The sequence below is a fragment of the Idiotropiscis lumnitzeri genome, chromosome 16 (assembly GCF_059441095.1).
Source record: "Idiotropiscis lumnitzeri isolate Australia: NSW breed Sydney's pygmy pipehorse chromosome 16, RoL_Ilum_1.0, whole genome shotgun sequence".
Classification (NCBI taxonomy): domain Eukaryota; kingdom Metazoa; phylum Chordata; class Actinopteri; order Syngnathiformes; family Syngnathidae; genus Idiotropiscis; species Idiotropiscis lumnitzeri.
The window spans coordinates 12,448,911-12,461,246 of NC_142406.1; the positions used below are offsets into that span (position 1 = coordinate 12,448,911).

A 12,336-nucleotide genomic window follows, 5' to 3' on the forward strand; every position below is an offset into this window, starting at 1 on the left:
GAATACTTTTTTCCATGACTGTTTGTAGTACTAAAGTAATTTTGACGCAAAAAAATTAAGCATGTAATCTTTTATCAGGGGGCGTTGCTCTAGCAATTTACGTAACCATGACGTCACTTCCGGCTTTGGCAGCCTCTCTCCCGGATCTTCTTCTTCTTCTTTCATTTCAACCCAGTCGGCGGACTAAGCGCATCGTGATTGGGACCAACCACGCCAACAATAAAGTCGCGGACACGTCCGATTTCGAGAAACCAGCGTAAAATATTTACTCAAAGGAAAATTCTATACGCGTCAATTCCGAGTTACAGAAGGACTACTTTTTGCACCTCCTTGGTTGGATTTTTTTTGGGGGCCGCTATAAGCTTTTAACTCCACCCGAAGTGAGCCACCCTCTCTCCCTTCTGTTGTAACTCAAAATGGAGAACGGCGACAACAAATATCTCCCTCAGCTGCTGGCAGAGAAGGACAGCCTGGATTCGTCTTTCACACACGCCATGAAACTTTTAGAAGCAGGTAAAGCGAATTAGCGTGCCTTTTTTGTTCGGTGTTTTGTGCGTTGGGTGGAAGTTTGTCGAGAGGGAAAGGCGACCGACGACTAGTCTCTACGTCGTCTAACGCCATGTGGCGACGAGCGGGACTCCATTATGGCTCCAACCGGAAGCGTTCGGTTCGACTTGCGTAATTCGATTAAATCCTGCAACAATCACTGTTTGTCAAAGTCTTTTTTTTATATTACGAGTGGTGGCTATTAAAGCTGCACTTTATACTTTTTTTTTAACGTTTCACTTCTTCATGGAGCGAGGGTCAAAGCGCCGCCGTCGTCGTATTTTTCGCCTTTAAACAAACGTCGTCCGCCCCTGTATTTTCTCCTATTATCTCTGAATTAATTTTATTAGCCCTCAAATATTTTGCAATATCCGAGGATTGAAAGCACTTGGTGGTCTTCGGCCACGAGGGAGCCCCCCTCTCTATATTCGCACAACCGCCATCGACTTTCTTTGTCTGATCCTAAGCAAACTTAGCACGCTTTTATGACCGTTTTGAAACAACAGTTTGTGGTGAGAAGAGGCACAACTCTTGCTGCAGTATGAAACGTTTTAAGTTTTAAAATGCAATATCACACACGTTTTTAATGCATTATTACGTGCTTTGCACATGAGGTGCTCGATTTACGACGGAGTTCCGTTCGTACGGCGGAGACAAATTTGTACGCAACCACAGCGCACCCTTGTTTATTAGTAACCTACAAAGGCACAGTAGTCACGTTATTCCTACAGTAATATTGTCTGACAATAGTAAGATGATAAATATAAAAAACGCGCCTTCTAATCAGGGGCGCTCCTTGATTTTATGAACAAGGGATGCAAGTCCCCCCAAGAAAAGAACAACTCACAAACTTAAAAAAATGGGTTTTATTATAATTTTTTTTTAAAAGAAATTAAATATATTTAGCAGTTGATCCTCTCATTTAATGTGCTAAATGATCTGCCGCTAGTGTTTCACAAGTGTTTCTTCCTTTTTCTTATACTTGTCACCACATGGACTGGTTCTCATTAAATTCCCCCTTGCACATTCACGCATCATCATGCGTAATAAAACACTTTCAGTTTTCAGCTCGACACAAATGAAGTGGTGACTGTGCAGAATTGTGACAGTGGCGTACATTCCAGTGGTCCACATAAGATAGTTTGTGTACATGCAGGATTCTGACTGAAAGTGAGAAGGTAGTTTAATTCCCGCACTTCTTTTTTTTTTGCTCGTTAATGCAGTTTAGACCCTTGGTTCCCAAACTCTGCATAGTGCTCAGCACACTGCCCCCTGAGTGGTTAAAAAAAATCTAGATTCTTTAACAGCATGCATGACCTCGAAACTGCCCTCTTTTACTGTTTCATAATTTAAATTTTGTGTAGTGATTGGTGCAAAATTGCATCACGATTACTTGCTCAGTATAACTAAAACTTTCAAGCTGTTTTCTGTATTTCTCTTGAATTGGAGCAATGCATCCAAAGTCATTTCTAGTTTCATGTGAAGGAGATGGCAGTTCTTCACCTGGACAGCTTTCATCTTGTTGCTCTATGTCACGTGATCTACCGGCTACTATAACACAGTTTAGTTTGCGCTAAAGCCTTTGCTGATATCACTGATGCAATTTCAACACTCTTTCCGCTTGTATATTTCATTCATAATGTTTCGCTCTTTTAATCAATGTTTACATGGTTGTTCGACTTCATGTGCCTTTTGATTCTAATACCATTACGTGATTACATAGGCTGAACCAATCCCTCTCCTTGCAGAAATCGAGAGGATCGAGAAGGGCGAGTCTAAGGAGTCAGAGACTTACCTGGATCTTTTCACAAACAAGTTTGTCAAACTCAAGGAACGGATCCTCATACCTGTGAAACAGTACCCCAAGGCAAGCTTCTTTTTTTCCCTCTCTTCCTCATGCCCCCGTTGAGATTCAATTTATCCCGCTGCAGTCGAGGTTCAATTACATAAAGCCGCAGGGTTACGCGGGGTCTCAAATTACTTGTCTTAATCTTCATCTTAAAACTCAGTGGCGTAATTACAGTTTATATCGATGTAGTGTTATAGAATAGCCTTGAAGCGATCGAAATGCTAACATGGCTGCTCTGATTTTCATTCTGCCCTGCTGTTTTGCATCCCCTCCTTCTGTTTGGACTCACTAAATGTGCAAACGTCCCCGCCGTATAAATGTAATTTACGACAAGCCTCCCAGACTCGCGGCTATGTTGTTTTAACTCGTGTGGCTGTGAGGGAAATAGATGGGCGGGTTTTATGTGTGCACTAAGAGAATCATGCCAGCTACTCCTTCATTTGCATGTTAATTGTAAAAGCCCAGCGGAACCTCTCGTGCTGATCCCAGTCTAGTTTTACTATTTTCACATCAAAAGTCCGAATACCCAGCTGTCCGACCACACTTGTGCATCAGGGCCCCCCGCTCGCCGTCTGACGTTTTGGTGGTGACTGTCTGACAACTTTCATGGGCTCATAGCTGCTGCCTCAAGGACCCTGACCAGTTATTTTGCCTTGACTGAAAACTTGCCTTTTTATCTCCCCACTCTGCAGCAGTCTCAAGTTTTTCTGCTTGACTTTTGCTTCTCCAGTTCAATTTCGTGGGCAAGATCCTGGGACCCCAAGGAAACACCATCAAACGTCTGCAGGAGGAAACCGGGGCCAAGATCTCCGTGTTGGGCAAGGGCTCCATGAGAGACAAAGCGAAGGTATGAACACAGCTGCAAAGTGAATAAATCAGGGATTTCTCACACTTCTTGTGGAAGTTCCGATGAAACATTCCTGGAATTTGCACCCTTTTAAAACTGTAGCCCATCCACATCTGGAATGTCACACTTGTCGACCGGGTTTCCCGAAGCCATTGCACGTCTGGCACATGTGCAAGCCTCAAATTGTGCCCAGATGGCTGCACCCAAAGGTGGCATCACCGTGCTGCACATTTGCTCCTTTTTAAGAATAGACTTTTTAAACTGGCCGTGCGCCAATTTGGGTTGTTATTAAGCGACTTGAGAATGCCCAAAACGTGAATGTCTCCTTTTCCACGTTGAAGGAGGAAGAGCTGAGGAACGGCGGCGAGCCAAAGTACTCCCACCTGACCATGGAGCTGCACGTGTTTGTCGAGGTGTTCGCCCCGCTGCCCGAGGCCTACCTGCGCATGGCCCACGCCATGGAGGAAGTCAAGAAGTTCCTGTTTCCTGTGAGTTGTGCACAGCTTGGATTTATTACAGCATCATTGTCATCGCTCACGTTTCTATTTCTGCAATGCCGGCTCATCAAAACCACTCGGTGTTGACTTTTGTGTCTCTGAACTTTTCATGCTTGAATTGGATGGGATGAATGGTTGTCAAAAATGTGACACACATGGAGAGAAATGTTTTTTTTTTCTCTCTCCTCTCCTCGCACCAAGATTGACATGTTGTTTTCTACCTTAGCTCCGGAAATTCACTTTTAACTTGCAGCCGAGTCATCGTCTCAGTCCGTCAAACATTAGGAGTTTGACTTGTGGTTGACATGATGACAATACTGGGATGTAATCCACTTGCTGTTTAAAATGCATTATGTCCATGTCTCCTTTTTTTCGACAAATGTTGATTAAAAAAGTAGCTGCAGCGCCGCTGGCTTCCTGGCAGCTTGAACAAAGCGCCCTCGTTCAGTCAGGGTGCTCTTTTCTTAGGAGGGTGGCAGCGTGCATAATGGAGACTCTGTTAGTGCATGAAAAACCCGCGACACTCTTCTTCAGGTTTGTCTATTTCTCTCTCTCCTCTAGAGATGTTTAACGTCCAGACAGCTGTGAGTTTAAGTCCACGCCGTGCTGCATGGGCACCCCGGCTTTGTTTTCCGCTGATGTTGTTGAACCTTACGTCCATCTGGTTGGAACAAATGTTACGTGCTCGCTAACAGTGCTCCACTCTGGGGTTTGTGGAAGGCCTCGTATTTTGAATTGGGCCGCAGCATTGTGAAGAGGAAAGAGCTAAACCTGTCGTGATGGTGTTCCTGCTGGGATGTGTAAAATAAAAGATGCCAGATGGCCGTAATTTGTCAGGTTTTTATCGCTGTCATTTGGATTCTGGTCATGATTTAATGCGTGCCACGGGGTGGTTTTTACAGCAGATCGTCATCTGAAAAAATGTACAATGTTATAAGTGGCATGCAAGTAATGCCACTCAACCTTTTGGGGACGCATGACGTGGGGGTGGGTCACGATTCATGCTAGCCATTGTTGGCATCTATGTGGAAATATAAATGTGTTCGTGTGTGTAATTGAAGCTCATATGTTCGGTGGTGGCATTGCATTAAAAATAAATGTGAAGGACCTGATGACCTTGGGCCGAACTACAAACAAAAGTTTAGCTTGTTCCTTTGAAGCGGATTTTCCCAGAACATTGCAGTTAAGCTCCGAATCATTAAATTTTGGCCCCTTTGACTTTAGTGGTTCCTCTGTGCCTTCACTTGATTAGCCGCACTTGTCCTCGGGTTCATGCTGGGGCTTTTGATGCGTGTGGATAAATGGAAATCCTCCCCAAAAAGGCAGGACCTCGCCTTCTCTGTTAAATGTCTGTGGCTCCTTTTGGCGACCCTGTTACTGCATTTTTGATCATTTCTAAAGTGGGATTTCATCTAACACCTCAAGTCTTAATGGCTGTCGCGCATCCGGTCCGCGAGATGCCGCGGCAGTGACGCGACACGTCGCCATAGATTCATTCGCGATCAGTCAAATCACTCCTGCTTTTAGCCAGTCGCTCTAAGTAATTGAAAGTTGCCATCTGCTCTTTTATATTCAAGCGCGTTCTGTCTTTTTTGAAGTCTTGAGACTGCGTGCATTCTGATGCAGGTCTGCTGTATGAAAAAAATTGATTGGGTCACAAAGGGGCGATCTAAATTGCTCCCCGAAGGAAAACGCAGGGTTATGTTGTGGGATTTGTGTTGTCTGGGCAGGCGGACCGCTAATCCGCTGCAACTTTTTTATGAATTAAAGTATCATGCCGTCACAACAGGCTCAATCAAGGAATATAGTGAAGGGCGGTTTCCAATGCCAAGGAAGCTTTGTATTTTGAAGTTGTTGTTGTTTTTTTTATTCTGTGTTGCTCCGTCTGCTTGCTCACATTTCTTCGTGGCTGGTTTTGATTTGTTTGCAATGATCAATAAAATTTCATGCAATCAAAATATGTATAAAGTCAGCTTTAGGCTTAGTCCCTGCTGTGTTTTCTGCGCTGCATGCAGGATGTGACGGACGACATCTGCCAAGAGCAGTTCATGGAGATGGGATACCTCAACGGCGGCCAGGAGCTCGGTGCCCGAGGACGAGGCGGCATGCCTATTCGGGGACGCGGCGGCCCCCCAGGAGCGCACAGGTAAGAAGCGGAAATGTCGCAAGGGCGATGTTGGTGGACTTTTCTCATTGAGCATGTTCTCTTGTCCCAGGGGAAGGGGCATGCCCCCTCGTGGCGCAGCTCGGGGAGCTCGCGGAGCAGGAAGGGGCGCCCCGGCAGCCCGCGGAGGACCTGCTGGCGCCGCCGCTGCTGCCAGGGGAGCGGCAGCGCCCCGTGGTGCCAGGCTGTCTGCTAGCGGACCCCCCCAGAGAATGCTGCCCCACCAGCACACTCCTGCCGCAGTCGCCGAGAGCTATCAGGAATATGTAAGTCACGTTGATGCACTGTGTGGTCAAGAATTGCGATGCTCGGTCCAGTGCATTAACAAGGCTCTTCCCTTCTCTCTTTTCCTGCCCCCCCTTCCAGGCCTACGACGAAAGCTACGCCGACACCACCTACCAGTCATACGACAGCTATTACAGCCAGCCACAGGCGTGAGTGACTCACACGTTTCTCGCTTCTCACCTGCCACATTGCCTCGAAATGTTTTGAAGCGTTCTGCAGCAGTCCAACCGGTTGCCACTTGGCTGCTTGGCTCGAGCTTTGATCTCTCATGCAAACCAAATTGGCACGTTTCACTCAGCTGGTACTTGATGTTGGGTTGAGATTGATTTTCTTCTTCTTTTTTTTTTTTACTCCCCCTTTCCTCTTCCCTATTATGTACGCCCATCAGAGAGGCAGAATATTACGACTACGGCCACGGAGAGTCTGCAGAGTCATATGAAAACTTTGGTCAGTGTATATATAAATACTTGGGGCCATCCTGTGAGATTTTGTGGTCGTCAAATGCTCTTGCACTAGTTTCTCAATTGTAGTGGCGTTAATGTGTAATGTGCACGTGTGCTCCCCAGCCCAGGACGACTGGAACGGCACCCAGCGGGCAGCTCCGGGTAAAGCGGCGCCGGCAGCCAGAGGAGGTGCCAAGACAGCCTACAGGCAGCACCCGTACCAACAGTACTGAAGCAGACCCGCCCTCCCCCTTACAGGGTTGCCATGACGAGCGCCTGTCGACAACGGCAGCTCTCGCTTTAAGCAGCCCGACACAAGTAATTGTCCATTTTGGCTTTGGTTCCTTTTTGTTTCGTTTTTTTTTTCCCCCCTCTTAATTGGACTTTTTACAACATTGGGGACAGAAAATCTGATAATTTTTTTTTTATTATTATTTTTTTTTTTTTAAGATTTGGCTACACATCACATCCCCCAATACACATACCATACACAATAACCAAAGCAATTTCTAAAAAAAAAAAATCCTTTAGTTTGGTTATTTTCCTGTATTATTTTTCTCCGACCATCCCCTCTCCCTCTGGCTTTTTTTGGCATTGTTTTTTTTTCTTCTTTTAAACAAAAAAAATGTTTTGTAATAGTAATTTCCAGTTGAACTAATGGCTCATTCTCCACCTGTCTTAAAGGATACATTTTAATTGTGCTTCTTAAATAAAGAATCTGTCAAGGTTCAGTTGCAGATTCCCATTTAGGCTACATTTCAAAATTCTGTTAATATAGCCCAATAAAAAGACCTTTTTTTTTTGTAAACCTGTAATGTAGAAACCAAAAGAAATCTAAAATCAAGTAAAGATTAAAGGTAATGCAAATCAGTTCATTCTTTGTGATGTTTTGATTTAAATAGTTCTAAAACATTCTTTATTTAGACTGTAGGCTGCAATATTTGTCATTGTCCTTTTCGAGTTTTGAAATATAGCCCTAATAAGACACTGTTGAGATGGCCTGTCCTCATATCCTCCATTTGACTTACATGTAAACAAACAAAAAAAAAAAACCCCAACGACATTCTAACAGGCTCTGTGCACCAAATGGCCTCCTGTTATGCTCGCAAACACTTCAGGTCTTCCTGATTGTGATCTGATTCTGCATAAACTGCATGCCCCAAAAAGAGAAGAACACGAAGGATTGGGACACAAATCTCCACATGGGTCGTCTCTCTCCGCAGAGAAGGGATCCTGCAGCTCAATCCCAACTCTTGTACATATTTTAAAACCTCCTAACTGTACTTACTCTGTACCCTCTCCATAAAATGCATTATGCTACATGTGTACGCTTGCCTAAATAGGTTACTAAATCTGTCCAAAAGATGTTTTGCAGCAGTTTGTCAATAAAGCTTAGTGGGTTTTCTATGAAACGTTGATTTGTTTTCCTGTCCCAGTCCAATCTGAAATGGCCTTTTTTGTTTTCAAAAGCGCATTTTAAATCCTAAATGAGTTTTGCTTTTGACGTGTGCCAGACTTTAACCCTCCTTAAATGATGTCTTGATGGATTACCAAACGAGCTCGACTTATTCTCTCTCTCTCTTTCTATACTTTTTAAAAAGGACCCCGAGGTAAGGCCGCTAAAATAAGCCGGATAGCTTCCTAATGTGTATAGAGTTGTAAAGCATTGAATGCCTGGGTATGTATAAGACTTTTTCAATCCTCTTACCTGTGGTCTCGTTTTAACCGCTAATGACAATTGCTTTCATCGCCGCTGCAAATTAACTGAATTCAAACCACCATTCAGGATCTAGGCCTCGTTGTCATGAATGACACACTAATGGCAGTGCAATGGAGAGGAGGCTTTTAACCTAGACAACTCCACTGTAAAGGTAACCTAACCCTAAATGTTTAATTTGGTAGTGTGCTTTTTTTTTTTTATCCTTTGACATAAACTTGCTTTAAAAGTAGTAACCCAAGACGAAAAAAAAAGACTCAAAAAGTTAAGAGAAAAAAAAAATCAACATCAATGTATTCTATGTACTAAAATAATTGTTCTGTGTACTAACCAGTTATCAGGCTAGTGTTAATGCAACTCTTGCTAAAATGAACAAAGCCAAATCTAAGTCAACAGCTTTTTTTTTTTTTTTTTGTAATATTTCTTTTAAAAAAAATGTTCCACCTTGTACAAAGTTACCAATAACGGAGTTGCATGTGCAGATGTTCTCTTGTAGACACGTTGCATGAGCTCCATCTCACAAGTGTCTCCATGTGTTCTGTCCACCGGGTATTGATTTGGGCTCTTTACTTCCTCCAGGCCCGGCTAGGCCTCTCGCAGAGTGCCAGGAGAGCCACACTGCTGGAGGGAGGCCATGTGACCCCCCAGGTTGGTCTTCCATCGCCTCACTTTCCATTAACAAACCACCCCCATGATGCTACGGCACTCGAGTGTATTACCGGCATCTTCCTCTAATCAGGCAGTGCTTTCATAACCTCACCGACCAACACTTGAGATCAAAGGGAGTACTTCAAGAGCACTATGGAAACCTACCCTGGGTAGATCTTTTTTTTTTCTTTTTTGTGCGTGCGTCAATTTTGTGAGGACATTTTATTTATTTTTTTAAATTAATTTTACGAATTAGTTCAAAAATTTGTAATATTTAAAAAAGAATTTTGCTGAATGTTCATGATTGATGACTTTTAAATTCACCCTCCATCATTTTTTTAACTTGCCCTGCAAGCACAACGAGAACTGGACTGTTCTGTTTGTCTTTGATTTTCGTTCCGCCTCGCCACAGCTTACGTTGCCGTGAAAAAACAAAACTATGCACCAAGTCTGAGGCACACCCCAACCATGAATGGTCCCGTTCTCCCGGAATGCAAAACGACCATCATTAAGATGCTTGGCATCGAGGCGTTTGTCCACAAGTCATTGGGTGGAAATTCCCTCATTAATATTTAATTCAGCAGCTTCTACATTCCTCTTCAGGTTGAGGTTAGCTGCTGTGCTCGTGGTTTCTCGTCATCAAAATCACTGTTGCGTTGTTACATTACAACAATGCTTGACTTATTTTCACAACGTAAGTGGCATTTAACGAAAAAAAAAATCCATTCTTGGGTTTTGATACGCTTTTATCGGTTTGACCTCTTAATAAAAATTTTATTGCCGTGTAAAAATGTTTAAAGGTTGCCTTTGCAGTGAATAAAGGTTTTACGGTGGTAAAAGTTTGACCTAAAATTGATTAAATCTGCAAGGTTTGCCTCATGATTGTGAGATTATTCGACTGGAAATGTTTGGGCTCTTTTCCCTGTGGTGTAGATGCAGCAGCGTGCTGACGAATGTTCCCAGCGTCTAAAAGCTCGGACGGCTTCTGATGATTTCCTCGTCGCTTGACAAGCGTGCGAATTGGCGTGTGCCGTCGCTCGCCGAGGGCGGTACCGGCTGTGGGGGGGCGCGACTCACTAGTGTCACCGCGGTCTCGGCAAAAGTGACTAATGAGCAGCCGTTGCTCGAGGCTCCCCTACGACAGAGAGGAAACGGCAGCTAAAGGGACTCTGGCGATTCCCGGAATGGAAACAGTCGTAGCGGGGGGGGGTGGAGGAAGAGCGCTGTCTGAGGAATTACTCACAATATAGTGTCTGCCTGGAGGACAGGAAAAAGTTAAATGAACGTTTGGAGAGAAGCACTGCTCGGTCACACTTTAATCAACTTAACTGCCGTGCAAAAGATTTCAGTACACACACTACACTTGTATGTCCCACAAAGACGGGACCGGTCGTCATACAAATATTTACAGCCATTATGATTTTTACTACCATGTTAGTGAGATTACGAGTTTGCTCTGCGTGCTCTATCGCGTCTTTCCTGTGCTTTCCAGTTGGAAATGCACAATTCGGATGGTTTGCCCTCAGTGGAACTTGAACTGTCATTTTTCCATGTGATGGCAACACAGCCACATACTATTTGAATTGTTTTTCAGTCACATTTTCCCTCTGAGCAGAGTATGCCGGATTAAAAAAAGGCGACCTGTGACTTTCAAGCTGATTGAATGCGTAAACTGATCCGTTTGTCGTGAATTGGTCTCGGCGAACGTCAGAAAGCTGCCGCTTGGTCGGGGGGAACGCAAGTGCTGCTTCAAATGGATTTTTTTTCTCCCTATCGCCATTTTTCGTGCTATCAAATCAGCGCACATTTCAGCACTTCGACACGTGCTTTGACGCCTTTCCCTGACGTCTCATCTCTTTGGTTTTCCGCAGTGACGCAGGAGGCGCTTGTAAAGCGGCCGCCAAGTGGAGACTGGAGCAAGACGACGTGGCTCGGGGAGAGGATCCAAGCTCGTACTGTGGAGGGGACAAAGACCTCAGCAGGCTCGACTCAGAATCACTAGAGACTAATAAGCCCGTCCTTTTCAAGAGTCTGTATCCGAGCGCTGATTTCATTATTTTTGCTGATTTCATTATTTTTGCTGAGTGAGAAGCTCTCCGCCGTCTTAATGCATTTGTTCCACTTTGATTTAGTGTCAAACGAAGCACTGTTCTCTCTCATAGTTGAGCCGTGAAATTGTTTTGCGTTCCTGTCGGGCCTCGCAGTCTGAATTCCACGCGATTTTGATACAAGCTGTCCCCCCCAAAAAAAAAAATTTGCCCACCCCGCGGAGAACGGCACATGCTAATGGCCGTCTCACTTTGCATGTACCCGCATGTCAAGTAGCATCCCACTGCAAATGGCAAATCGCCGCCGTTTTCTGTCGGCCGTCCAAGTATGCTAATGCTGCGCCATGGAAAGATGCATGTGAGAAAAGAAAAGAGCCTCAATTCATCTGTCACTTGGGATTTGACTGCCTTGTTTTTTTATCATCAAGAGTCGTAGTGATGAGAAATGTGAATCTCTCCAATAAAGATGATTTGATACATAACTCGATACGTGTATGATAAACTAAATGGGAGGGGTGACTTGTTGGGGGTAAAAACAAGTTTCAAAGCCTGTTTAGTATCAGGAGAGATTGAGCAAATCCTGCAAGAGGAAGGAACAAAAACCTAAACTTTGCATTGAATGTCCAAAAGGACCATTTCTGAATCGTTTAATGTCTGGGGAAAACGACATGAACAAATTGAAACTGGACTATTTATGATTCAATGGTTGCTATTACCAAAAATCTTCAATTGGACCATTGCTGCTTCTATGGTTATCCTCACAATTAACCTTTTTGCTGTCACTAGTACTCATATTTTTTACTCAGATGTTGATGTGAACTAGTGCCAAGTGTTGTTTTGAAAAATATTCTCCAAGCTAATGTTGTTCAAACTCCGCCTTCCGGTATGCTTTATTGTGACTCACAGGATATAAAGCAAGCCTTAAGATGAATTGTCTACTGGCAGCACATTATACCTCCCCCACCCCCACGTCTGAGCCATTATGCGTGAAATAATGATCCCAGCTTCTTCTCTAATGTAATGAAGGCTAAGCGATTCAAGCAGTCTCCTTTTCTGAATCGATCAAGTGTCCGGCACGAGGGAGGAGAATAAAGTAAATGTTGCTTGTTTGAACGATCGATAAAAGTGCACGCGAGCCTTCGGCCTGTCCACTTCCTTGCGTGCCCCTTCTAATGTCCACATGACAGCGAATGGGAGAGGCGAGAGACAGCAGGCCCGGCTCGTCTTTGTCGGGCGCGTGGGGGTGGACGTGCTAAACGCGATAGCGTGGAGATGCGGATCTGGTGGACAGC

At 44.4% G+C, this 12,336-nt stretch overlaps 1 protein-coding gene across 2 annotated transcripts; it reads left to right on the forward strand.

The window, feature by feature from the left end:
- The first annotated feature begins 145 nt into the window (after positions 1 to 145).
- On the forward strand, positions 146 to 8,996 carry khdrbs1b (KH domain containing, RNA binding, signal transduction associated 1b). 2 transcript variants are annotated; one of them, XR_015846965.1, is made up of 10 exons: positions 146 to 513; positions 2,295 to 2,413; positions 3,126 to 3,242; positions 3,584 to 3,730; positions 5,755 to 5,885; positions 5,956 to 6,169; positions 6,270 to 6,337; positions 6,577 to 6,635; positions 6,755 to 6,949; positions 8,928 to 8,996. XR_015846965.1 is itself a non-coding variant. In XM_088319184.1 (9 exons), exons 1-9 carry the CDS (start codon positions 417 to 419, stop codon positions 6,862 to 6,864), a joined length of 1,062 nt encoding a protein of 353 aa, XP_088175310.1. In that variant the 5' UTR covers positions 146 to 416; the 3' UTR covers positions 6,865 to 8,043. The 2 variants fall into 2 exon arrangements, 1 of the variants encoding a protein (XP_088175310.1); XM_088319184.1 differs by lacking the exon at positions 8,928 to 8,996 and having other exon boundaries at positions 6,755 to 8,043.
- Positions 8,997 to 12,336: the final 3,340 nt, after the last annotated feature.

Bases quoted from the DNA above. Each gene is read 5' to 3' on its own strand.
- khdrbs1b (XM_088319184.1), top strand. From the start codon at position 417: ATGGAGAACGGCGACAACAAATATCTCCCTCAGCTGCTGGCAGAGAAG. The intron at 3,731-5,754 runs GTGAGTTGTGCA...CGCTGCATGCAG, and splicing joins TCAAGAAGTTCCTGTTTCCT to GATGTGACGGACGACATCTG. The intron at 6,636-6,754 runs GTCAGTGTATAT...TGTGCTCCCCAG, and splicing joins AGAGTCATATGAAAACTTTG to CCCAGGACGACTGGAACGGC.